The 24,609-nt window shown below is 41.6% G+C and overlaps 1 protein-coding gene across 6 annotated transcripts; it reads left to right on the top strand.

Annotated features, from left to right (window-relative positions):
• Positions 1-1,108: 1,108 nt before the first annotated feature.
• OTULINL (OTU deubiquitinase with linear linkage specificity like) lies at positions 1,109-24,079 on the top strand. 6 transcript variants are annotated; one of them, XM_052704060.1, is made up of 9 exons: positions 3,770-3,810; positions 3,968-4,055; positions 14,713-14,872; positions 14,993-15,024; positions 15,124-15,215; positions 17,853-18,002; positions 18,837-18,965; positions 21,782-22,054; positions 22,881-24,079. In XM_052704060.1, exons 3-9 carry the CDS (start codon positions 14,793-14,795, stop codon positions 23,058-23,060), a joined length of 936 nt encoding a protein of 311 aa, XP_052560020.1. In that variant the 5' UTR covers positions 3,770-3,810; positions 3,968-4,055; positions 14,713-14,792; the 3' UTR covers positions 23,061-24,079. The 6 variants fall into 6 exon arrangements, with proteins under 6 accessions (XP_052560017.1, XP_052560021.1, XP_052560020.1 ...); XM_052704057.1 differs by lacking the exons at positions 3,770-3,810; positions 3,968-4,055 and adding an exon at positions 1,109-1,325; XM_052704061.1 differs by lacking the exon at positions 3,968-4,055 and having other exon boundaries at positions 3,692-3,810.
• Positions 24,080-24,609: the final 530 nt, after the last annotated feature.

Below are 24,609 nucleotides of genomic sequence, written 5' to 3'. Positions count from 1 at the left end.
ACAACACCAAAAGAGAAAAATTCTTTGTTTTTCCTTTCCTTCCCCCACAGCAAATGGTGAAAAAGAAGACTTTGCAGGCTTGCTGTCCAGAGGCCCAACGTTGGGCTGAGACGAGAACAGCCTTCACCTTCAGCTCCTGAGGTGCCAATAAATGGATTAAAATAATATAAGTAAGGGTTATTTACCTACCCTATTGTTCCAGATTTCCATTAGTATTTTAAGCAAACATTCTCGGTACAATTATGATAATGGAGAAATACAATTTTAAAAATCAATTTAACAGAAGTAATGTAACAAAAAAATGTAAACAGGGAAATCACCATTCCCATGAAAGGGAAAATGTGAGTCAGTAACCATACGCATTCCAGGAATATTTTTAATCCATCTGTAATATGGAGAAACAGTCAATAGTCAGGGCAAATAGTTGCCTCCATCTCTGAAGCAGGAACTTGTGGGTATTTTCAGAGCGGGAGACTGGATTCAGTGAACTTGTAGGCTGTGGCACCATGATATATTTTCCTCCGGTGTAATTAAGAATTAGCAGTCAGACTGTTGAGAAACCACCGGCCTCAATTAACCTCAAGTGAGGAGGGAATAGGAAAGACTGTCTCAAGAGGACTCTTGTAAAAAACAAACAAACAAAAAAAAACATCAACTAGTATCCATGTATCCATGTCTCCATGGATACTAGTATATCCATGAAGTGATTAATTATATCTGTGTAAATTTTGCTTTTATCCATTGTCCATATTTCAACAGAGAAAGGATGCTCATGTGGACCACACCTTCACAGTCACTGTGTTTCTGCAGAAGTACATTGACCACACGTTAAATCTTTAGTAATCAAACATGACAAGGACTTAAAGAAGAGGCAGCTCCGAGACAAACTCTGAGGACTACTAAGATACAGATCACTCAGGTACATCACAGCCTGAAAATCACCCTGCCATCTCCAGCACTGGAACAACTTGGAAGGCATGCAGTGAGGTAACAACGTGACATTTATAAATAGCTGAGTTATGCTTGATGATTCTTCTTGTGGCTTGGATATAGAGAAGCAGACACAGCCTGTGTGACTTTGAAAACTTGAACGGAAATGAAACGGGAAGTCAGATCCTTTCACAGTTTGTTGATTTGTAAAGACAAACTCAGTCTCTGAGGACTCATTTTCTGTCCCAGGACAAGAAGCAGGAGAGAGAGATCCAGCTGGGAAGACACTAGAGAGGAGATGCAGAGGCGACATGACAAGAACTCGATTCAAAGTGGAGACCAGTTCACTGAGCAAGAAAAGAGAAGCAGAATTAACCACTCAAAGAGAAGTGCTGGTAAGTTCCTGGAGCTGTGCTCTAAATTACGGCATCCCCCCAGACTGGTGTCCCAGACAGGACACTCTTGTGGAGATCACAGCTGCATGGGCACTGCTTTTACCTTTGTGCCAGACTATACACGACCTGAGCAGTAGTAGCAAGCTATAACAAATGAGGAAATTGTTCCTGATTGTTAGTAATGGACTTGAAAACCCGAAGACTGAAGCTCTTGTCAGCCCCCTACTGAGTTTCCCACTTTTACTCAGCTGGATATGTTTGCCTTTGTCTCAGCAAATATTTTTAGCACTCCTTTTGAATTGTTGAGGTTCTTTATGCTCCTGTCACTCACCTGCAGATGGGAGCAAAAATGTGCGTTTTCTTCTGCTGATGATTTACTAGTTTAAGCAGAGATAAACAAAATATCTTCATATTTGCTTAGTGTAGCTTTCAGTGTAAGCTTTTGTTGTGATTGCTCTGCAGTCTTGTGTGAGTACAAGCAGAGTGAGGTTGTCCCAGGGCAGGCCTGCAGCTTGGAGAAACAGAGGAAGGTGTGGTTTGTGCTATGGGAAAACTCACAGAGCTCCCTAAAAGCAGGAAATATCTTAAATATCCTGTAATAGTGGAGGTTTGCTACTGGCACACAGCAAAGTGCCACAAGCAGAAAGTCTGGATGAAGAGAATCAGACACAGGCTGCTCTGATCTGAGCTCCTGGAACTTTCCCTTGTCCCCACAGATACAGGCCTGTTCCAAGGCACTGCTTCTGCAAGCAACACTTTAAGCAACCGCTCAAACTTGGACCTTCTCTAGTTTCTGGCATGGTTTTCCAAGGCATTTTGGGAAAGTTCTCACCTGGACAAGCTTTCTGAACCTTTGTAGTACCAGAGAGAGGCTTGTTCTCTGGGTATTGCACCCATGTAGTGAGTGAATGCTGTGAGAGGAGAGCAGAGAGCCAGTTAAGAGGGACTCATTGCATGGGGCTTGATTTGCAGCTTTTGTACTATGTGTGTTTCACCTCTCTTCTCCAGTGAGTCAGCAGACAGATCAACACTAACTTTCACGGCGGGCTGCACATGGAAACCATCTGTTAAATCCCAAGATATTAACACAATATAGAGTGCGTGGAAAGAGGCAAATGTAGGTTTGGCTGGAGCATGAAGCTACACTGACACTGAGAGTCTGAGCCAAGGAGGAAATGTCTGGAGCTGGCGGGGAAGCGAAGACTGTGGCTGCTGCAGGTGGGACAGGTCCAGGAGCAGAGCCCTGACACTGTGAGCCCAGTGCAATGCAGGCAACACTGCTTCCTGCTGTGTGTCCCCTTTCCAGCAGCACGTTACACTTCACCTTGGAGGCAAACTGGAGCATGGACTAACTGAGCTCAGCATAAAAGTGCCCAGTGGTGACATCCCTTTTTTTTTTCTTTTTCTTTTTCTTTTTCTTTTTCTTTTTCTTTTTCTTTTTCTTTTTCTGTTTCTTTTTCTTTTTCTTTTTTTTTTTTTTTCCTCCAAGATGAATTTTTTTCTGAGGAGCAGCACACAGTGCTGCACAAGTAACAAGCGCCAGCTTCAGGCCTTTGTATAATCATTTGAGCTGGAAGGAACCTTTAAAGGCCACCTAGTCCAGCTCCCCTGCAATGAACAAGGATACATGTAGCTAGATTAAGCCAATCTTTTGACCTTGCTGTTCCTAGCTGATCTTTAAACATGTACTTCCTTAGACAAATCTGCTCATAGCTTTCTGTGGCCTCCCAGCTTAGTGCTGGGCACACTGCTATTTAAAAGGTTTATCTCCAAACATTTTAATATCTTCCACTCTTCTAGGAAGAAAAAAAAAAAAAAAAAAAAAAAAAAAAAAAGAAAAAGCCCTGCAAGTTTGTCCTAGCCCTGTGCTGGTGCAAACTGCTTATAACTCTGTAAAAGATTTAAGCCTGCGTCACTTGCTCAGGCCATTAAAATTCCCTTCTGTTTTTCCCACAGAGTCCCTCAGGACATGAAGGAAAAGTGTTCCTTAATGTGTAACCAGAATATAAATTACATCGTTTTATTCAAACAGGGACAGATTACAGCTAAAGGATTGCTTCAAGGATCTGGCAAAGGAAAACTTCCTTCTGGACAAAAAAACACTTCATTTTGTTAATGAATGAAATAGCAAGGAAATGAAATTTTAATGATGGAAAAAAAAAAAAAAAAAAAAAAAAAAAAAAAAAAAAAAAAAAAAAAAAAAAAAAAAAGCACAAAATCCGACTCTTAAGTCGCGTTTACGTTCCAGAGCTCAGCTTCAGACAGACACCAGTGGCGCTACCCTCCACCGACACAACCTCAGCCACAAGACGCAGCACAGGGCAAGGCACCGCCCGGCACTCACGGCAGGGCTGCCGGGTAAAAGCCACCGCCCCCCTGCACCGCGCCTTTCGGCACAGGCGGCCCCGCGGCGCTGCCCGCCCCTCGGCCGCACGGGGCGGGGCCGGAGCCCATCGGTGCTTCCAGCCGGCCTCCAGCGGGCGCGGTGAGGCGGGGGCGGAGGGGGCTGCGGAGGGGCCGGCCGAGCATTTGGGGGTGGGGGCATGTGTATGGAGATTTTATTCGCTGATTCTCCTTTTATTTATTTATTTATTTATTTATTTTTCTCTTCACTGTTTTGTTTTCCATCTGAATTCTTTGAGGCTGTTTTTCAAAAATGGGAATATCCGAAAAGCTGCTTCGCGGGTTCCCCAGGGGAGCGGCACCGTGAACCGAGGAAGGCTAAGGCTGGTGTGTAAGGCAGAGAGCACCTGCCTGGGGCTGGCTGGAGGGCTGTGAACCGCCGTCGGGTTTTGTTGGAGCAGAGTGTGACAGCTCTTCCTGATAGGATTTTATATGTTGGGAGTTCGGTTTCTTGTTTTTTCCTTGAGAACTTGGGTGTTCTGAATGCTCTGTGTGATCGCCTTAAAATACATGGTTTGTCTTGGGTTTAAAGCACCGTGTGCTGTTTCATGTTGGGTGTGTGTTGGGGCTTTTGCTCTTTGTTTAGTTTTCACCGTGTTGAATCTGAATTTAAATGTTGCAAGCCGGCTTCTGTTCCACTGGAAAGGTGAGGGTCTTGAGCAGAGGAGTCCAGAAATGAGCGTGTGGTTTGGGAAGGCTCAGGAGGATGATCGTGCATCGTTTCTGAACCGCTCCCCAACTGTCCATAGTCCTGAGTACCATGTGTCCATGTGTCTCTGAAGTCACTGCCAAGTAGGTCTTGTTATGTGAGGATGCCATGCCCTGCCTATTTGCCTTCCAGCCATGCACTTCAGGCTGTGTTTCTGCTTCAGTGGTTGCTGGTCCAGCTCTCTCATTTTGCACAGCTTTTCATAGGAACCAATTGTCTGCTCTTTGGAGGAGCTGCACCAACTTAACTCAGCTTATACCACCTTTTGCTGGAAAAAGAATCTGCTATTTAGTAAGTGTATTTTGAGGCTATGTGTTGCTCTTTGCTGTGTGAAATTGCAGTTACTCCCACTTGTTTGACCCACACCGGTGTCTGCAAGTGCTGAAACAAGGAGTTAAAACGTGTAGGACATAGGAAGAAATAAATGATCCATTTGGGATTTTAATTTCAGAAAATTGTTTTATAATCACTGAAGCTTGTTCCTTGTATGTTGTTACTGTTGGGTAAATAATTAAGAATTGAAAGAGATACCATGAGGAAAAGCTGCAGCTGTGCCTATTTATATGGTATACTGGCAGTTTTGTATAAGGGTCATGTAAAAAGTGAAGGGTGTTAGATACAATTTTCAAGGACAAAAGCAGCAGTAAAATGCTTCTTACTGGTGCTTTTTAGATTTGGGCCGTTGAAAAAAATACTTCATTTTCATAGTTCCAAGTTTCTTTTTGCCATTGGGATGGAAGTTGTTTCTTGTTTGTTTGTTTTTCATTTTGTTTAACATTTTGGATCAGGTTCCCTGATGAATGATATGGCTTTCCCACTCAGCATCACGACTTTCTGTCCACCTTGTTTCTTAGATACAGTCTCTAGGTTAAACCCGCATGTCTTATCTCTCAAGACGACGACAACAAATATGGACAGGTTTTTCAGTAAGGCCTGCAATTTTCCATGAGCTTCACGTCTGAAAGCAGTTGACCTTACATGATTACCCAGGCAAGTGAGTTTGAGGTTTCAGAAACACTTCTATCCCATACCTCCTGCCCCCACACAGCTGAACTGTGGGAGTCACAGTGCCATTGAATGACACGAGGGGAGGTGAGTGTGGCTGTCATTGAGATGTTTTGAAAACATGAGTGACTAACCAGTGTGCAGGTGTCCAAAGGTTGTCAGTTATGCTGCTGTCAGGACACAGTAAATTTGTGAGAGTGATTATAGAATTACATAAAGCTCACCTTAAGGAACTTCTTAATTTCCTTTTGGTTTAGGCTAGGAAATTGTTCTTTAAAAATTACTAGTGGGCCTTACTAGTCCTATTATAATCTTGTTTGTATTCAGACATTCTAAATGAGTCATACTGTGAAGTCAAGAGTTGCTGTCCAACATCTGATCCTGAGTCTCTTACGGATCTGTTTTCTGCTTTGAGAGAGTTTCTGACAGTCCATCCAACTCCTGGGCCTAGCACCAGTGCTAGGCAGTTTAGTTATTACAAGATTAGATATGATGAAAAGGTTGTTGTGTATTTTTTTTCCAGTTAACAGTGTAACATGTGGTTGGGTTATCTGTCATCTGAACCTATATAAAGTCGAAGTTTAACCCCAGAGTGACAAGAAGTGGAGAGAGAGAGAGAGAGAGGTGTTCCTGTCTGTTTTTTGAGAAGGCTCCAGTGAAGGCAAACATGCTGTCAGATACTGCAGAGCTACAGCAGGTCACTTAATGAATTTCCTGAAAAATTTTTGTCAACAACTTCTAGTTTTTTTTTGTAGCCTTACTCTGACTGTAGTTTCTTCCCCATTTTTCATTGCTGAGGACCAATACCATCCACTTTTGACAGCCTCAGGAACCAGTGCCCAGCAATTGGGATTTCTCTATTGCTTGTGCTGAAAGCTCCTGACAAAGTCAGGAGGTGCATCCCTAGCTCCTATTTCCATGTCACCAGCGAGGACAGATGCTGCTTGCACCACATGCTCGTGCAAATGGATATGATTCAAGGCAACTTGTGATGCCCAAAGATTGCTTTCAGTGAGCATTTGTCAGGTGAGAAGGCTGTGGGCTGACCAGGACAGTTGTGTTGTCTTAGTTCAGCTGTGTTGCATAAATGTGGAGGACTAAAAATCCAAGAAGTATTGTCGTGACATTGTCACGTACATGGGGCTTTGACCATCGCCCAGGGCCATAGCACTGGGGCAAGGTGCTGGGTCGGCTGCTGCAGGGGAGATGCCAGCATGATTTTCATCACTGTGAGCTGAGACTATGCCGCCCCAGCAGAGTCTGTCACAATTTGTCATCCAGCAGCCTTTGCTACCTGCTTCAGGTCCATGTGACACAGCTGCCTTGCCTGTTTCTCCCAGCTTTGTTTTGATCAGAGCTCTGAGCAGTATGTGTGCCCGCTGGAGCAGCCTGCTGAGCTCCTGCGTGCTCTTCAGTTCTGGTTTCACTTTGTGTCACTTCCTGTGCGTGAATTTTAGCTGTGCCACACTTGCCACGGGCTGAGGACTTTAAAAATAGAGAATTTTGTGCCATCATGGATCTTCTAAAAATGATGCTGCCATGTTCCAAAGTTACTGAATGCCCAAGGTAACTAATGTGTAAGTGATCTTGATGCAGATGGTTTTACCTTGAAAAGTTTTACCTTGAAACCTTACTTTTAGGACAGAAATGAATGTTATTGCACTTCAGAATGTTGGAAGAGGGTGCCCACATGTGTAAGCTAACTAAAATATGTCAGCTTGAAACTTGTGCCCTTAAAAGATGAAGAGAGAGCACAGTTTAAAGCCCCATCTACCTCTACACTGATGGCATTAGCTGTGCAGAATGAACCTGGGGGTGTGACTTCCTTCAGGTTGGACATGGAGAGGAGGAGGGAAAGGGGATGTAAGAGTGATTCCTGTCATTTATATTAAGAGTGATGACTGATATTTTTCCTTCTGTTTCTGATCCTTCTTGGAAAGAGGAAAGGAGACAAGCAGTTGTAACTTGTCTGCCTGGGATGACACAGTGGAATTAACCTCTGCACATTCCTAGGTGGAAAGCACAGATGTTGCTATCTGATGCACAGCCAGATGTTGTTTTGTATCTTTGTGAAAAAATGCAGAGTTCTGTGTGGTGCTGCATGACCTGCAGGGTCTGGTGAACTTTCAGAGGCTGTGGTGTGCAGGCAGATGTAAAATTGGAGTCGTGAGGGTACAGCAGCAAGATCATCTGGGATCTGACAAATGGTGGTGGGAATGATGATCTGCATGGATGCAGCCTAATTGACAGAGGAGGCTTTGGAAGTGGGAGCTTAGTGAGACCCTGAAGCCAGATGTATGCACTGCCAGTAAGACTGAACAGTTGTCACTGATAATGCTAAGACAGTAAGTGTGCTCTGACAAATTGATTTTTTTGTTTGTCATGAGTTACTTGATGCTACTGTTTTCCTTGTCTGTCACTTGAGATAACTGCTTATTGACAAATGGAAGTTCAAATGCTATTCTGCAGTGAGTGCCTGCCAGGTGGACAAACATTTGTCTGCCTTCTCCCCTGAGCTGCAGCCTTTTGGCAAAGGACCCTATGGGGCCTCCCATTGCTGTTTGGGAATGAACCACAGAAAGCCACCAGGGACATCCAAGCACTATTCTGTGCACAACCATCACTACAGCCTGCTAGACCCCTGTCTGGAGACACTAGGAGAGAGTGCCAGCAGTACAGCCATCCGTAGGGAAGTGCAGATGGCTGGCCTGGCTGGGCCCTAGTGAGTATAAGGAGGGATGGGCTTGTAGGTACAGCTTGCAAGGACTGGAACTCCTCTCCTGTGAAGAAAGGCTTGATGGATTTGGGCTTGTTCAGCTTGGCTCTGGAGGGAAGACTGCACTGTGGCCTTCCAGTACTTGAAGGGAGCTTACAAGCAGGAAACCGACTTTATAGGATAAGGAGGAATGGCTTTAAACTTAAAGAGGGGAGATTTAGGTTAGATGTTAGGAAGAATTTCTTTACTCAGAAATCATGAGGCGCTGGCACAGCTGCCTATAGAAGCTGTGGTGCCCCATCCTTGGAGATGCTCAAGTCCAGGCTGGATGGGGCCCTGGGCAGCCTGGGCTGGTGGGTGGCAGCCCTGCCCATGACAGAGATTTGGAGCTGGCAGGCTTTAAGATCTCTTCCAACCGAGGTCATTCTGTAATTCTACATGCTGTCTTGCAAACAGGATTTTAACAAGGAAAAGAACAGAACTCCTTACTGCAAAGAAGAAACTTGAATGTTTTTTTCCCTGCTTGAAGCTTCAGTTATCTAAACAGTCAACAGAAAAACCCAAGGTATTAATATTACTCTGGCCTCTTAGCGAAACATGAGCAGAAGAGGATGTTCAGGAGGAAAATATTTACTCTGTTAGTTTGGATTGAGCACAAAAAAAAAAAAGATAATAAAGGGCATTTTGAAGAGTTGTGTCTGCAAGTTAAAGAAACAAACTTTAGGAATGACTCAACATGCGGTGTGGCAGAAGGCAGAAAAGGAATGCTTGGAGTGGGCTTCCTCTAAATAACAGATTAAGTCGAGGTGAGAGTTGCTTGCGACTCCTGTGCAGACCAGCTGGGTACATATAGGCTTTCTTACCAGTGATGGACCTCTGTGCTACAGGAAAAAATCCATTTTCTAGCTAACTACATGATTCTAGTAACAGCTTGGAGCTGGGATTTTTTAATTATTAGGTAGAAGTTAAGATCTCATCAGTAGGCATGGTTGAGCTTTTGGTAAATTGTCACTGATAATTACCATCTTTGTCTGTAAATGGCTCACTTTTCATAGAATCATTCAAGTTGGAAGGGACTTCTAAAAGTCATCTAGTCAAACTTCCCTGCAATGAGCAGGGACACATACAGCTAGATCAGGTTGCTCAGAGCCCCACCCAACCTGACCTTGAACATCTCCAGGGATGGTGCTCCCACCACCTCTCTAAGCAACCTGTTCCAGTGCCTTACCACCCTCATCATAAAAAACTTCTTCCTTATATCCAATCTGAATTTCCCCCTTTTAGTATGGAAGCAATTTCCCCTTGTCCTGTTATAACAGATCCTGCTAAAGACTCTGTTGTCTTCTTTGTTACACCTCCTCTTTAGATACTGAAAGGCCACTTTCAGGTCTCCCTGGAACCTTCTTTTCTCCAGGCTGAACAGCCCCAACTCTCTTACCTGTCCTCATAGGAAAGATCTTGCATCCCTTGGATCATTTTTTAGCCCTTCTCTGGATGTGCTCCGATGGGTCCATGTTTCTCCTGTACACCTGAGAACTTTATATCTGGACACAGTGCTCCAGGTGAGATCTGAGCAAAGCAGAGGGGCAGGGTCACCTCCCTCATTGTGCTGGTCATGCATCTTATGATGCAGCCCAGGATGCAGTCGGCTTTCTGGGCTGCAGGGGCACATTGTTGGCTCATGTTCAGGTTCCTATCCATGAGTACTGCTAGTCCTTTTTGCCAGGGCTGTGCTCCATCCTTACATCCGCTAGTTTGTACTCGAGTGGAGGCTGTCACGACCCAGATGTAAAACCCTGCACTTGGATTTGTTGAACATTGTGAAGTTCACATGGGTCCAGTGCAGGAGCCTGTCTAGATCCCTGTGAACAGCATCCCATCCCAATGGCGTGTTGAGCACGCCGCACAGCTTGGCGTCATCTGCAAATTTGCTGATGGTGCACTTGATCCCACTGCTGATCTTATTGATGAAGATGTTAAAGAGCTTCAGTCCCATTACTCACCAATCTCTATCTGGACATAGAGCCGTTGACCACCACTCTCTGGGTATGAGGCCTTCAGGTACTTCCAAACCATTAGCACTGCAGGGAAAGATCATGATTTGATTTTATTTCATGATCTCAGAAACGAACTGAACTGAACTAACTGAAAGCAACCCAGTAGTGTTTGGATATGATCTCTATTATCTTGTTACCTCTAACAACCTACATATACCAATCAGAAATCCTCACCTCTACTTGTTATACCAGAACAGATGGAGAAAGTTGCTCAACAAGTTGGCTTTGCTTTGCTTGGTAGAGTTTCTTAGTGAAACAGTTATATGGGAAGCAGTGATTGATTCAGTACCTTGTGCTCAATCATTTCTGGTTTTGATAGTTTCTCTTCTCTTTTTTTTTTTTCCCTAGGGTGCTGATATTAAACTCTGGGAAGTCAAAGAAAGGGTATAATTACTTGGCACTACTTAAAATGCGTATTTCTCTTTATACTGTCTTACAGGATGGAATCTACTGTAGCTATTCAGTCTGTATAATTAATAGCTTTTTGCTTATTTTGATGTGTATATACGCATCTGTGTATCACTTAAAACAGACACCTGTTTTAAAAGTGTAAGTTTGATCATTTTCTCTTACTAGATGGAGTTAGCCAATTTTATAACATACCCTGGAACTTATTCTGCATAATTTAGAAAAATGTTACATGCAGTAAAGACAGGCACACACAGAATGCCGAGACAGGCTTGGGCCTCCTGGTGCCAAAATTTGCTTGGGTTGGTTGAGGTACTCAGTTAGTTGAAGTTCCTCAGATGGAGATTCAAGAAAGTTGGAAAATGATCTGATATACAAGGTATGTGAGTTATGCATTTATTAAGGTCAGGAATTCTCAGTCTCTCTTCCTAGCTCTGTATCCAAGAGAGAAGTGAGAAGGCGGGATAGAACTAGGGAACCCATTCTGTTCCACTCTTTGGAGAAGGGCATACCTGCTTTTTAGGAACTAGGCACAGAGTGTTGTGTGATAGTTGTTGGTACAAAGTAGCCAAGTTTCATACTAAGTCCTCCTTTCAACACCAAATTTAAAGCAGGACTGTGAAGAGGAACATTTTTAAAAGGAGTCTTACGGTCAGCTTTTAATTTTGGAAGATGCTCTGTTACCTTTCTGATGGCCTTGTTACAAGGGGAGGAGTAAGAAGCTGACTGGTGCCATCAGGCATAGGCACACTGGAATGTGCTCCAGCGCAGCATAAGGTGGTGTGTACTGGTCCCCAGGCTGATCCCATGCATCTTGTGTTTCATCAGACACGTTTTGAAGATGGTAGCCTTCAAAAAAACTTATAAGAAGGTCAGATATGGGGCTTTTTCTTTTTTTTTTTTTTTTCTTTTTTTTTTTTTTTAGTGACTTTTCTTGAGCTAGGAGAGTTGTTTGTGAAAGAAGCGTATGTTGCAGATGTCTGTTATTTATCACTTTTTCTGGCATTCTTTTTCTTCAGAGTCCCCTCCTGCTGTCTTTGGCAGGGTAAAACCTCAAGGTTTGGCACTAGCAGGAGGTTGATGATGTGGCAGTCACTCATCAAAAAGATGTCGGGTTGCGGGGCAGCAGCTCTGTATCTGCCTCTAGAGGGAAGAGGAGGAATTGTGTCTGTATCCTAGGGAATGAATTGAGTTGAAAAATCTGTGGGATTATTTTACTCTTCCCCCACCAGTGTGTTATTATTTAATTGCTCTCCATTTTCTCAGGAATTTTGGAGGGGGCAGATGGGGGGAGGAAATCTATTTAAAACTGCTCTCTTCTTTGATTCATATTTTGTTCATGATGTATTTTTATCAGCAGTACTTTGCGATCCAGCTGCCACTTCTAAATGTCACTTACTTGAATAAAAAATGTAATTACATTTTTAAGAGTGACATAAGCACTGAAAGTAGTATCTGGATCACAAAGTGCTGTTTGTACAGCAGCTTTCCCATGACAGGAGGGGAAGTTTATGAAGTCCAGAGTACGCTGTAATAAAAGTGTAGTGAAGATAGTCAAAATCACATGTCTGTAGGGTTTCCCATCTCTTATTAGGCTTTATGTTAGGGAAATTTCTACTTACAAATCCACAAAGAATGTAAAAATGTGTGAACAGTATTTAATTACTGCTTGTTTTCTGACATGAATTCATGTTTTTTTTTAATTGAAATGGGTAAGCCAGTGCTTCCCAGCACTCCTTGGAGAATAGTTGCTCATGTTCCTGCTCACCCTGAGCATTGAAATGGATTTTCTTGGACTTCAGTGTGTTCTCTTTGCAAGATTAATGCCATCAAAAACTTTTACAAGAGGTTGTTTGATTTAACAGAAGAGCTCATGCTAATGCAATTCTCCCAGATTTCTGCCTGTAAAAGAAGTTAAGGAAGAAAAGTTGAGTACTGTCCAGCTGTTGGCATCCATCTCTTGGTACCCAATAAAATGACATATGCCAGTTGAACAGACAGACCAGTTCTCACTTCTTTTTTAGTACCAGTTTATTCAAAAAAGGAGCTGTGTGATCATTTAAGTAATCAAATTGAAGGTTATTGTACCTTTCTTTAGGTGCCTTGTGTTTAAACAGCTGTTAACAAATTCTGTTTGAATTATCATAGAGTGACTTGGATTGGAAGGGACATCAATGATCATCAAGTTCAAGTCTCCCTGTCACAGGCATCATTGGTTTGCTAGTCAAACCAGTAATCAGAGGTTTTTGTACAACAGTGAGTGCAAGTCCAAAGCATCCACTGATGGAGAAGGCTGAGTGATCTTTGTAAGCCTATAAATTCTGTTCTAGTTAGCAAGAGTTTCAGGTATTTACAATTGAAAGAGGTTTTTCAATGCTGACTTTTTATTCTAAAGAAAAGAAAGAGTAGATTGCTGTGCACAACAGGTGTGCTGTCTTCTACTCATGCTTAATTTTTGTTCTGTTGGTAGCAATTTAGGTGACTGTTGTGAAGGCTTCTATTGATTTTTCATCTGCAGTGTGATGTAGGTGGGATTGTCCCAGTGTTCGCAAGATCTGTGATATTTTTGAACTGTGCAGGTGATGCTTTGCTGTCTGTTACTTGGGACCAGCAACAAACTCTTCCCTCTGATTTTGGTTTCTTTGTTGTGTCTTTTCCTACTCAGCATGCGCTGGCGTAACCCTGGGTCATGCCAGCTCAGCATCTGTTAGTGCAGCATATGAGCAGAAGGTAACTGGTCTGTCTTGCGTGACAGGCATTCACAGCAGCACAGATTTTGTGTAAGAGGAACTAGTACCCCCAAACTCCTCCTATTTACCTCTTCAAAGTTTATTAACTCTCTTACATTTACAGCTATTAACTTGCCTCGTTCGTGGGAGAGACCAGTTATGAGTCTCGCTTCCAGACAGCTTACGTAGGACATCCTGTAATAAAACTTCTTCAAACTGAATATCAGGAAAGACTAAATATCAGCAGTGCTTACTATGTATGCAACAATGCTCATAAAAATGCACGCATGGCTGTTTATCTCGTTACCAAGGTTTGAATCCATGCACAGATCTGCCTGGATAGCTGTTGACAGGGCATGGAAAACCTTTAGAGTCAGAAGGGGCAAAAGTTCAGCTGGCATAAATCTATGGTGAATGAATTACTCCTGTCATGGACTCTCTAGGGAGGGATCTTTTCATCTTCTCTGGAGATGCCTTTTAAAAAAATGAAGTTATTTTAAAAATTTTGTAGTAAGTCAATTAAGAAGTTAATAGAGCAGCTGTTGGTTGTAAACTCTGGGAATTTCATATTCTCATATTTCAGTCAGAGGATACGTTTCTCACTTAGGGAGCAAACACTGCAGTCATCAGCTCTTCAGCCTCTGTACGCCTCTCAGTTTTAGATTTTCTGATTAGTAGGAGACTGCCAAACCCATCTCTAACCTTCCCAGTAGTACCAGGAGAACAAAGCAAGCTTGTCCTGGCTTATGGTTGTGAAGAACACAGTCCCTTCATTGATCATCTCCTGAGCTTTATACCAAATCTCTTGAGGAGCAGATTTCTCCTGAGTCTCAATTGAGCCTAAATTTGTCCAAGTTGAGCCAGGAACATTCCTTTATTTCCTGTAGCATTCACATGGTGTATAGTTAGCTATGATCTTATAGTTAGCTATTACCTTATATGGTGCATTTGCAGACTAAACTCCCAACAACATCTTGTCTTTAAAACCTTGATTTAATGGCAAAGTAATGGCTGTATGGGTCTATGGACCAGTGTATCCTGCAGCAGTTCTTGTTGTCACTGGACAGTTGCTTTGATATTAGTCTTCTTGTGAAGACCTCCACTGACTGTATGTAGCCTTCATTGTGTGGACAAAAAGCTTGGAAACATAAGTGACATACAGCCAAAGCTCAGACACTTCAAAAATCAAGTGAGTCACTAAGTATAGTGCTCCTTTTGCATTTCATGTTGTGTGTTTTATTTGCAGTGGTATTGCACTTGGATGATTTAAAAAAAAAAAAAGAAAAGAAAAAAAGAAAAAAAAAGTGCAAATAAGTATTGCAAAAGAGTGAAAAGATTTTTCTTTTTATCACTATTTCAGGAAGTCATGAGGTGCAGTCCTGGACAAGAGCTACCAAGCAATCCTTGTGTCTTGTGTGGCAAAAAGTGAAGCTACAGCTAATGCTAAGCATGTCTTTCCTCGCTGCTGTCTTTTGGTATTGCAGAAGGCTGTACAGCTTTTTAGCACAGCTACTGACACGGTAGGTTTCAATTCAAATGGTAGTTTGCAGACTTTTAATTTTCAATACTGTTGCTTATTTTGGTAAATATTTTCCTTTGATAACTTCTCTTTGATACCTGTTTTATCATTTGGATTTCAGGTGGAGCAGCTACCTTCAAAGAAAGCTCATAAGTAATCTTTTGCTGTCATTCTGTGTTCATTAATCCCCACCCTGCCCTTTAAATGCAGAACAGTGGAAGGTAACTAATCTGCAAATTAATCTTGATTTAGAGAATCGCAGCGTGTTGGAAGAAGTTGATCTTCTTGCTTATAGTGCAAGAGAATGGAGAGAAGAAACAAAGCAGGCCAAACACATGAGGGAGGTAAGAACTGATTTCTGCATGAGGATGTGGGAGAACTACCTGAGAAGAGCAGTTCCAGTGCAAGCAGCTGCTGCAGCTCCCAGAGTTTGCTGCTTAAATGAGAAACAGACAGCATTACCATGCATTAAGACTGCAGTTGCAATCTAGATTAGATTTTAGTCTTGCATCTTTTCTAAGTTCTTCTCCGTAGTTCAAGCCACCCAGGCAGTAGTTCTGAGTGCTCTGGATGACTTTCATTACAACAGTGGAAAAATATCATCCTGAGTGCTGCAGCCCAAACAGCCTGGTTGTAGGCAATGTTTCTTGTATCTTTAAGCTGCCAGCTGCAATCATCTTAATAATCATACATCTGTCAGGCTTTCAGTTCTGGATGGCTGAACTCCTGAGCTGGGGATCTATTCAGTTCACGGTTCAGTAATGTTAGATAGCTGCCTTCTGTCTGCTTATGTGTTTTTCAGTTGTGTATGTTGTGTGCATGTGCTTATACCCCTAGCAGGCAGAAAGGGCAGCTGCAAGTTCTCACAAATACCTAAGTTATTGCATGTGCAGAGGGCTGTTAGCAGTTGTGTCTTGGTAGCTGCTGAGAGAGGTAGTGCAGCAGAAGACTTGGCAGGTATGGCATAGTGCTCTGAAGGGCCTGACAGGTGCTGGCCATTATTCTAACTTGTGATGGGGTTGGGCCTCAAGTGATGAAGAAGAGCAGATATCTCTTTTTATAGCTCTCTGTTTCAACTATGTGAAGCTGACCAAGGGAGTCTCAGAAACCAGGGGCTGGATCTCTACTTTTCCTATACAATTTCTAGCTAAAGTAGCTATCCTGGTGCTACAGTAGTAGTATCTGTTAAAGTTTAGTGTCAAATCCAGTTAATTGACTGTGACTTTACATCCTAGTATCCTGCTGTGAAATTTAAGACTAATATGGGACAAATGCAACACCAGTCTGTATTTCTGATTATCTAAGCATGGTGGGAACATTGAACATGTGATGCTGAGAGAGAGAGAAAGAGAGAGAGAGAGGGCAGGGAGTGCAGCAGTAATGAGATTGACTGGCTATCTGCACTGGACAATAACTATGGGGATGAAATTCAGGATGCTGTCATCAGCTGTACTGTGGAAGTTTTCCAGGAAGCCTTTAAGAAAGGAAGTAACCCTTACCTTAGACCTGAGTAGTGTACAGAATCTGCCTCAAAATACTGTTTTCTAATTTCATTTCTGTAGAGCAGGGGACAGTGTGTACTTGTATTCAACATCCTTACAAGACCAACAAATCAAAAGAATCATTACAATTGCATTCACCTTCAGAAAGGAGAGAGCATAAAAATGAGGAAGCCTTTTAAAAAGAACCTAAAAGGCTGCTAAGAAACTAAGTATGGTTAGTGTATTTGGCATATTGTTTTAGGCCATGGCAGTGGAGTCACAGAGCAAACGTGTACAAAGGACTTAAAGTGTAGAAGAAAGCTGGTAGGGATAAATAGCTCCGTAAAGGAGTTATTCAAAAAAAAGAAGAGCTCTTTCAAAAGCCTGGAGCCATGTCCAAATGGTAAATGGAGAAAAGAGCCAACTTTTCCAGATTAAATGCAGAAAAACAACAATGCCAGAAGTGCCCAGAACACATAGCAAGGCTGAAGGTGATCTGGAGGAACAAGTAATTAACTAAAGATAGCACAACCCCTAATAGATTTGCAAATAGGTATCAATCAGTGGGTCTTTCAGAAGGTCCTCCAGTGTGTTGGATGATTAGAGCTGAAAAGGAGGCTCAAGGGAGTCTAGTGAATAGATGGTTATAATGGGTTGAGGTCATCACAGCAATTTAGAGTGAGGTCTCGCAAGAACCTAAACCAGCCTCATCTGCTTGCTGTCACCAAAAAGGAAGTCCTTTGCTTGTTTCATTGCTTCGTTTTCCTCACTTTGTTGGTTCTTATATGTTCTGCTGGATGTGGTTTGCTGATACATCTGGTCATTCTGAAAGAAGAGGCCTTGACTCCCTGCTCTCATCTGCTCCTGGCACGTTCCCAGGACACATCTTGTGCTGGCCCTGACATTCATCTAATCCTTTGAGCCTCCTGAACTCCTCAAAACAGCAGGAAGAATTCAGTAGGCTTATACTTATAGCTGATGCAAAGGAAGAGTCAGGGAAACTACACAGCCAAGAAGGTATTGACTGCAGTTGTCCCCACTCTTCCTCAGTCTTAGGTCATTGTTGCATAGTAGATTCAGGTATAAGATGATGTTTCTGCTAAAAGGAGCTTTTTCCAGATGTGTTTTTCCTGCCCTCTTGCTGCTCCATCCCATGCGCCAGTGTAACTTGTGAAGTGATGAGGGTTAAAGCTGCTATGGCAAAATTCTTACTGATCTTTTCTGATTTGGTTGATCCTGCAAATGTTTATGATAGCAACAGTGCAAAGTCTGGAGCAAGTAGCCAAGTTTAGAAAGAGCAAAGAGTCCTTCTTAAGGAGCAGTACCAGTTTTGTTTACATAAACATGTTAAATCATTTTTGTGTATATAAAGCTTATAAATATACTCCCTCTTTTCCCTAGTTCTCTGTTACGAGTAGTTGGAGTCAGACTCCAGTTTAATGCAAGTTTGATCCAAGTTTTTAACTGCTTATTGCTAAATTTCTATTTGCTCTTTTTTAGGCATACAGTGAATTATTTCAGAACTATCATATCAAATATCTGCGGCAGGTCAGGAAGGACAACTATTGCGTCCTAAGAGCAGTGCTTTTTCAGATATTCAGCCAAGGCATTCCTTTTCCATCGTGGATGAGGGAGAGAGATATATTAAAGGTAAAATTCAGTTCCTAAATGGATGTGATCCAGGTACCTTTGCGCTGCAGAAGGAATTCACAGAACAGACAGCTGTCTTTGTTAAACAAGAGAAGTGATATTGCATGAGTGGGAGTAGAGAAAAATTATTATCAGAATTTAAAGAGAACTTTTTAAAACCAATTGGAACTGTGCTTCACTGAAAAAGTTCTGATCCAAACATAATCAAATGAACATGAGGCTTAAAGGAAAAAAAAAAAAGGCAGCAAGATAAACATTGCTGCCACTCTGCTATATGTTGGTCCCTTAACCCAAAAGGATGTTTGACTTCTCCTTATTCACACCCTTGCAAAATCCAGTGGCTTGTTCAAGAGCATAGCTGAAGGAAGGCATCAAGCAGGTGACCTCAGCATGTTGCTGGAGCAGAGTTCTGCCCGGAGTCCCTGGAGCTTTGTCAGGAGACAGCAGCAAGGAGGAGGGGATCTGTAACTGCTGCCTGTGGGGGCACATCTGCCAGCTGGAAGGTGTCTGGAATTCTAGAAGCCTTACTGAGTTTGGATGCATCCAGCTTTTCCAGAGTATGGGTTGTGTATTTTGCTGAGAACATATTTTCTTCTTTTCTGGCTGGCACTAGTTAAAAAGTTTCTTAAGGACTTGGCAGCCAAATTGAGTTTCCTTTTAACATTTGATGTGTTCTGAAGCCTATTTCTATTTTTTGTTTGATCTATACAACCAGAAGATAGAATCACATCATAAGTTAAAATGGGTTACAATCTTGGTAGGCAGGTTTACATAATTTTATAGTCTATTTCTTGTGGTTATGATTTCTCCTTAATTGACTTTCTTTCCTTCCAGCTTCCTGAAAAGCTTCTGTATTCCCAAGGTTGCAACTGGATTCAGCAATACAGTTTTGGGCCAGAAAGTTACACAGGTCCTAATGCCTTTGGAAAATTACGCAGATGTATGGAAACATTAAAGACAAATGTGAGTATTTAGAAGGTGGCTGGCTGACATAAAAGCACTTCTAAGTGGGTTGAGGCTGAGTTAGGGATCATCCTCTTGTTACATATTTCTGTGGCAGTCTGACTGCCTCCTGGATTTAGAGAACTCAGTTGCTGGGCAGGCTGTCACTTCTGCAGAGGAGTTCAGGTTTGGGGTTCTAGGTTAAGTACTTCATCTCCCTGCAAGTTAGGGAGGTCCCCCTCCCCACAGCTGTTAGTGCGTGTTTATCTTCCACAATATCTCATCATTTCAATGAAAATAACTGCATGCTATATGAGATCCTCCTAGATGCCCTCCCAGAACTGGAGGGAACCAACAAATGGTGCATTTTCTTCTGTTTTCTTCCCCATTTTAATAGGGAATTAATGTTTTGTTAAGTTAATGTTTTGTTAAGTTTTTTTCCAATAATTTCTCTCTGCGAGCTGAAGTGCTTGAATGCAAAGATCTGACAGCCTCAGTGCCCTGTCTGTTCAGCAAAACCAGATTGCTTGTATTCCCAGCCAGGAGTTTAATTTTATTTATGCATCTGAACACTCTGGGAGTTTAGTAGCATTAAGGTTTCTTGGAAAAAAGATGAAAATTCAGACTGGCAGGAACCTGCATTTTTGCTTGAGCTCCTCTAGGATGTCTGCTGGTCTGTCATTGTGTGAGCTTGGAACTGCTTCCATTCTGTTTGCCACAAGCTATCCCCAGCATGCCACCTCTCTCCTTCCCAGCATCGCAACTGCTTCTGTTGGGCAAATATCATTTTATCCTGCTTGCTCTGTATTTGTCAGTGTTGGGTTGTTTGGCTTTTAGTTTTTATCTTCTTTTCCTTGTCACTTGATATTAGTCCCTTAGGATGATGCATTCAAACTGGATGTTTGTACAGAAAGAAGTTTCAAGGCAGCATGGTAAGCAAATCCATACAGTTGACTAATTGTTGCAGAGCAGCTTCTTTATGCATTATGCTGTTGCTGAACATGAGTTAGGGTATGGACTTGATGATCTTGAAGGCCTTTTCCAACCCGAGCAATTCTATGGTTCTGTGATTCTATGAGGTCTAATTCCTAGCTTTATTCTGTTGTTAAAAAGATGCTGTTTGGCCAGTGAGGTGGACTTGTGCCTATTTTCATGAATGCTTTTTTTTAAGGTTTATTTAGTAGTGTGAAGAGAGTCAGCACTGGGAATTGGGTTCCTCTTGTATTTAACTGCTTACTTGCTTCACTGCTCTGCAAGTACAGTGAGAAACCTTATGTAATTTCTTCAAACTGGAATAGCCAAATTCAGTAAATATTTTTTAGTACCTAAAGCTTATAGATGCAATTCTACTATAACTATGACTTGAAGATGAAAGTGGGCACTAGTATTTTGAGGCTTTTGAAGAATGTTAGCTATACACTAGCATGCTTTTGCAAGAGGCTTGCTACATACCCCAGACTCATGAGACTGAGCCTCGTCATGCCTGACTTGCCTCAAGTGAGCAAGGTGCAGCAGAGTGCCTGCCAGTTTGCTAAGCAGGAGGCAGCCAACTCTGCTGCCTTTCCCAGTTCCATCCTCATCCTCAGGGCTCTTTTCTGCAGATGTCTTTGGGCCTAGGTTGTGTAGGTCAGTCAGCAATTTGTACTCTAGACTTTTCACATTGGTAGTAGAAGTACTCTAGCAGAGGGGTAATTAGTAATGCTTCATCCACTCGGTTTTGTTTTTCATCTGTAAGAATGGTCTTCAGTATGCGTGAGGAGATTGCAGCATCTGTTTCTCAATTAGTAAAGTAAATTAGACTTTTTGAGTTACAGTTCTTGGTGTTTGGCAGTTTCAGCACATAAATACAATCACAGAATTAACTGCAACTGATTTGAATCTTAGTCCCTGAGCATCATCTCTTATTGTGGTCCTGAAAAACTTCTTGCTTTCAGAAGACTGTTTCTATCCACCGTGATCAGGACTGGATGTCTTAATCTTTCTCATTTGGTATCTAATCCAATGTTGTTCATCTCCTGGCTGATTCATTTGCTTAGTATGAGCTCCAGCTTTCAACCTCTCTAGAGCAACACAGAGCTGAGGAGTTTCGATTATAAGCTGAGCAGAACAAGAAATTTCTATTTGCTGTTGTCCTGCGTGTGTCTTTGTCTTGTCCATTCTTGGCCAACAAACTTAGCTTGACCTCATAATCAGAACACACTAAAGACATACAAATACATACAGTTCATAATATCATGTCCAATTTACATAAGTTCCCTTTAACTGATCTACTTCTATATTAGACTTAGCATCTAAGGAATTTAAGCAAGCCTAGCTTCTACCACAAAGGGTTCCTTTGAGGAAAATTACTGAATTTTGGATGCTGTAAGTTAAAAACAAGTCAGGAGTCATCACTTAATCTAACCTTTGCTTATAGCATAGTGTATATTTGATGTACCTATGCTGATTTCCTGATGACTTTGAGGTGCTTTTGGTGGTTGCACATTTTACTGTCAGTCATAGCTGGATTTTCTGTTGTAGTGGTGGATGGCTTTTTATAGAGGAATTGCATTTGCTTTCTCACAGCCTATAATAAGTATCCAGGTGCCTTGAGCAGCCTGTAGCAAATAAATTCAGGTAGATAAATGGAAAACGAAGTGTCTAAGACTTAACATTTTACTGCAAATCACTCGAAACCACTGGCTAATCTGCAGTTACGTTTGGCCACAGAACAGTGCAGTATGAAGTGGCAATTGCTCCTATTTTGATGTCTTTCGTGTTAGGTAGAATTCTTAATGAGTTGGTTATTCATCTAAATTGTTAATAAGTTGACTAGCATTCTTCTGTGTGCTTTCTAGTGGGCTGAAATGAGTGGTACTAAAGATCACGAAGAAAGAAGAAACATGTGTAATGCACTCTTTTCTGACGAGAGCAAGGAACACAAGCTATATGAGGCTATAAAATTTATCATGCTCTACGAAGTTGTTGAAGCCTACGAGCAAATGAAGAACAGGGATGAACCTGTACCCCACCTTTTTCGCCTCCTCTTTGCTCGGGATACTTCATCTGACCCTTTGAGTTTCATGATGAATCATCTGAATGCCATAGGTGACTCCATTTGCCTAGACCAGGTAATGATACAAATGAAAAACTAAATCACAGAAGTAATTCCATCTCTGATGTGACTGGGGGAATGTACTGTACATCGTTTGTGAGATACTTGGCCCATTTTTTTTTTTTCTTTGAGATATAGGGAAGTAAACTGATGACTTCCAGGAAAAAAAAGAAATAGCAGAATAAAATAGTGCAGACAGTTCTTTTGCTGGGCTGGAAGTAAATGCTGTGAGGTATCAATAGACGTAGTCTTTCCAATAGGCAAAATCATTTTTCATAATCTATTTCAGTTACAAAGTCAATCAATAGATGATGTGTTCACCTTTGTTTTGATCTGTCTGGCTGTGCCCAAGGATACGAGTTACTTTTCCAAAGCATTTTTCCAGTTTAAACAATCCTTTGCAAGACATGTTAATGAAGAACCAGTTCTCAGGCTTAAAATGCATGAAGTGCTTCCTTTTACTGTTGCATCCCCATTGCAGCAAGCGATCAGAAGGTGGCAGGCTTCCCATTTTTCAAGGTATTAATCTATTAAACATTAGTTCCTCATTGCACCCCGGTAAGCTGGGTGAGCTGAGTGTGGGAGCAGATTATGTGTGGAGTCAAGTGAAAGAGGGATGTTTCCAAAGCTGCAAGTATTACCCAGAATATCCTCAATATGAAAAAGAGTGGCAGGAAGATGACTGGGACATTGAGAATATCCTGAAACTCTTGATTTTGTTACAAAAAAACCTTTGCAATTCTTTGTCTACTGTTTTGAAGTAAGATAAGAGACTTATCCTTGTCTTCATTTTTGTTTTCTAAGACTGGAAATAAATGTCTTATGACCTCTTTCATTTTCAGGTTGAACTGTTCCTTCTTGGATACCTGCTTCAAGTAAAGATCAAAGTTTACAGACTGCATAAATTTAATACTGAAGAATTTCAAGTAAACTGTCCAGATGAATACCGAAGGGAATGGAATGAGATTTCTCTCCTGACTGAGGATGACCACTACTATCACATCCCAGTTATCAGAACGTGAAGCACAAAGAACTTCTTTTTAACCTTTGTATAACATAGTGAGTAACCAGTTCCAGTGAATTAGGTTTCTAACTGGCAGCAGAAATGCATGTTGATGATTACAAAATGATTTATGGGTTTATTGTGTAAATGCTTTGCTTTCCCATTACAGCTCAATTAGTTCCAGTCAGCCATAAATAGCAAAATATATTGCTATGCTGTTTGGGGGAAAATGTCATATCTAAGGGTTATTGAAAATAAAAGATCAAACAGCAAGACAAAGGGAAAAGTAATGCTGGTTTTCCACTCCTAGGCTAATGGCTTACTCTAACATATCTGCGTGGGTTAAACTTAAGTCCTAAAGTAATTCCTGCCTTTCTCTTCTATTTCTTGAGTTAGAATGAATGAACTATGCAGGAAACAACTCTTGGGGTCCCACAGTTTTTACTCTGGGACACTAAAGTTACAAGGATTTGAGGCTATCTTGCATGCAAGTATGTAAACTGAGGCCACTACACAACTCAGTTCAAATCCCATCCAGTTTCTCCTGGTGTTGCAGTGCCTCCCTCCAGAAAGAAAGCAAGCAGCTGCAGACCACAGCTACTTCAGACTCTTGAAATCAGGCTGATCAGTGTTAGATCTACTTTATAACTGAGGAAAGTTAAGACGTTGATGTTTGAAGAAGTCTGTCTGGAACAACTAAATGAGATTTGCTTTATTATATGCTATGCTTTGCCTGGTTCTAGTTTCTAAAAGACTCGATTGTGTTTAGATAATTTCTAAAACGAGAGGTCCTAAATTGAACAAATGCTAAAATGATACAGCAGATCTTGCAAGTGAAAAGCATACAATCCCACAGGCATGGGTTATATTTTAAAAGTGGAGTTTTATTAAGAAACAAAGGCTTTCCTTGTTTTATCCTAGAAGTACAGAAGGAGGCAGGTTTGGTTTTAACTGCTGCAGGACAAGGAACAAAAGCATGAGCTGGGCCTATAGGAGCTAAAGCAGTTGTGTGTAGTAACTAAATGATAATGTTGGAGAGCATAAAAACTGCTCACTTCCTCTGTGTAATGGAAAACAATTTCATCCTTTTAGTCTTTCTATTTTTATGTATATATAATTTATAAACACAAACACCTGCATGCTGTATTATATAGCAAGTTCATTTCTTGGCAGTTTCTCTGGGTTCAGTTTTGTTCAATAATCTGTAGCTATTAACGCAAAAGACTTGATACATATAATAATTTAATCTTTTCAAAGTCTACATGTTGAATATTTATTTTAAAAACAAACTCACAAACTTTATTCACTGGATGAAGTAATTTTCCCTCTTTAGTTTTGATCCTGTTCCACGTAGGGAAATGCTGTAATGCCTTGCATTGGGTATTGTCTGTTTTGCATCAGTGGTATATGCAACACTTGCACTTGTCAATAAAGTTGCCTATATTTTATTCTTGTTTTGGTACAAGCAGGCATACCAGAAAATGATGTATTTTTATAGAGAGCTTTTTAATGGTTTGTGTATTATTTATGAATAGCAACGCAAAAGCATAACATCTGGAAGTGTTACA

The sequence above is a fragment of the Tympanuchus pallidicinctus genome, unplaced genomic scaffold (genome assembly GCF_026119805.1).
Source record: "Tympanuchus pallidicinctus isolate F22 unplaced genomic scaffold, pur_lepc_1.0 scaffold5, whole genome shotgun sequence".
NCBI classification, from domain to species: domain Eukaryota; kingdom Metazoa; phylum Chordata; class Aves; order Galliformes; family Phasianidae; genus Tympanuchus; species Tympanuchus pallidicinctus.
Note: the sequence above shows the minus strand (reverse complement) of the source record. Positions and strands in the feature narration are given on the sequence as shown.

Bases quoted from the DNA above. Each gene is read 5' to 3' on its own strand.
- OTULINL (XM_052704056.1), top strand. From the start codon at position 3,869: ATGTGTATGGAGATTTTATTCGCTGATTCTCCTTTTATTTATTTATTT. The intron at 14,873-14,992 runs GTAGGTTTCAAT...TTTGGATTTCAG, and splicing joins TTAGCACAGCTACTGACACG to GTGGAGCAGCTACCTTCAAA. The intron at 18,966-21,781 runs GTGAGTATTTAG...TGTGCTTTCTAG, and splicing joins TGGAAACATTAAAGACAAAT to TGGGCTGAAATGAGTGGTAC.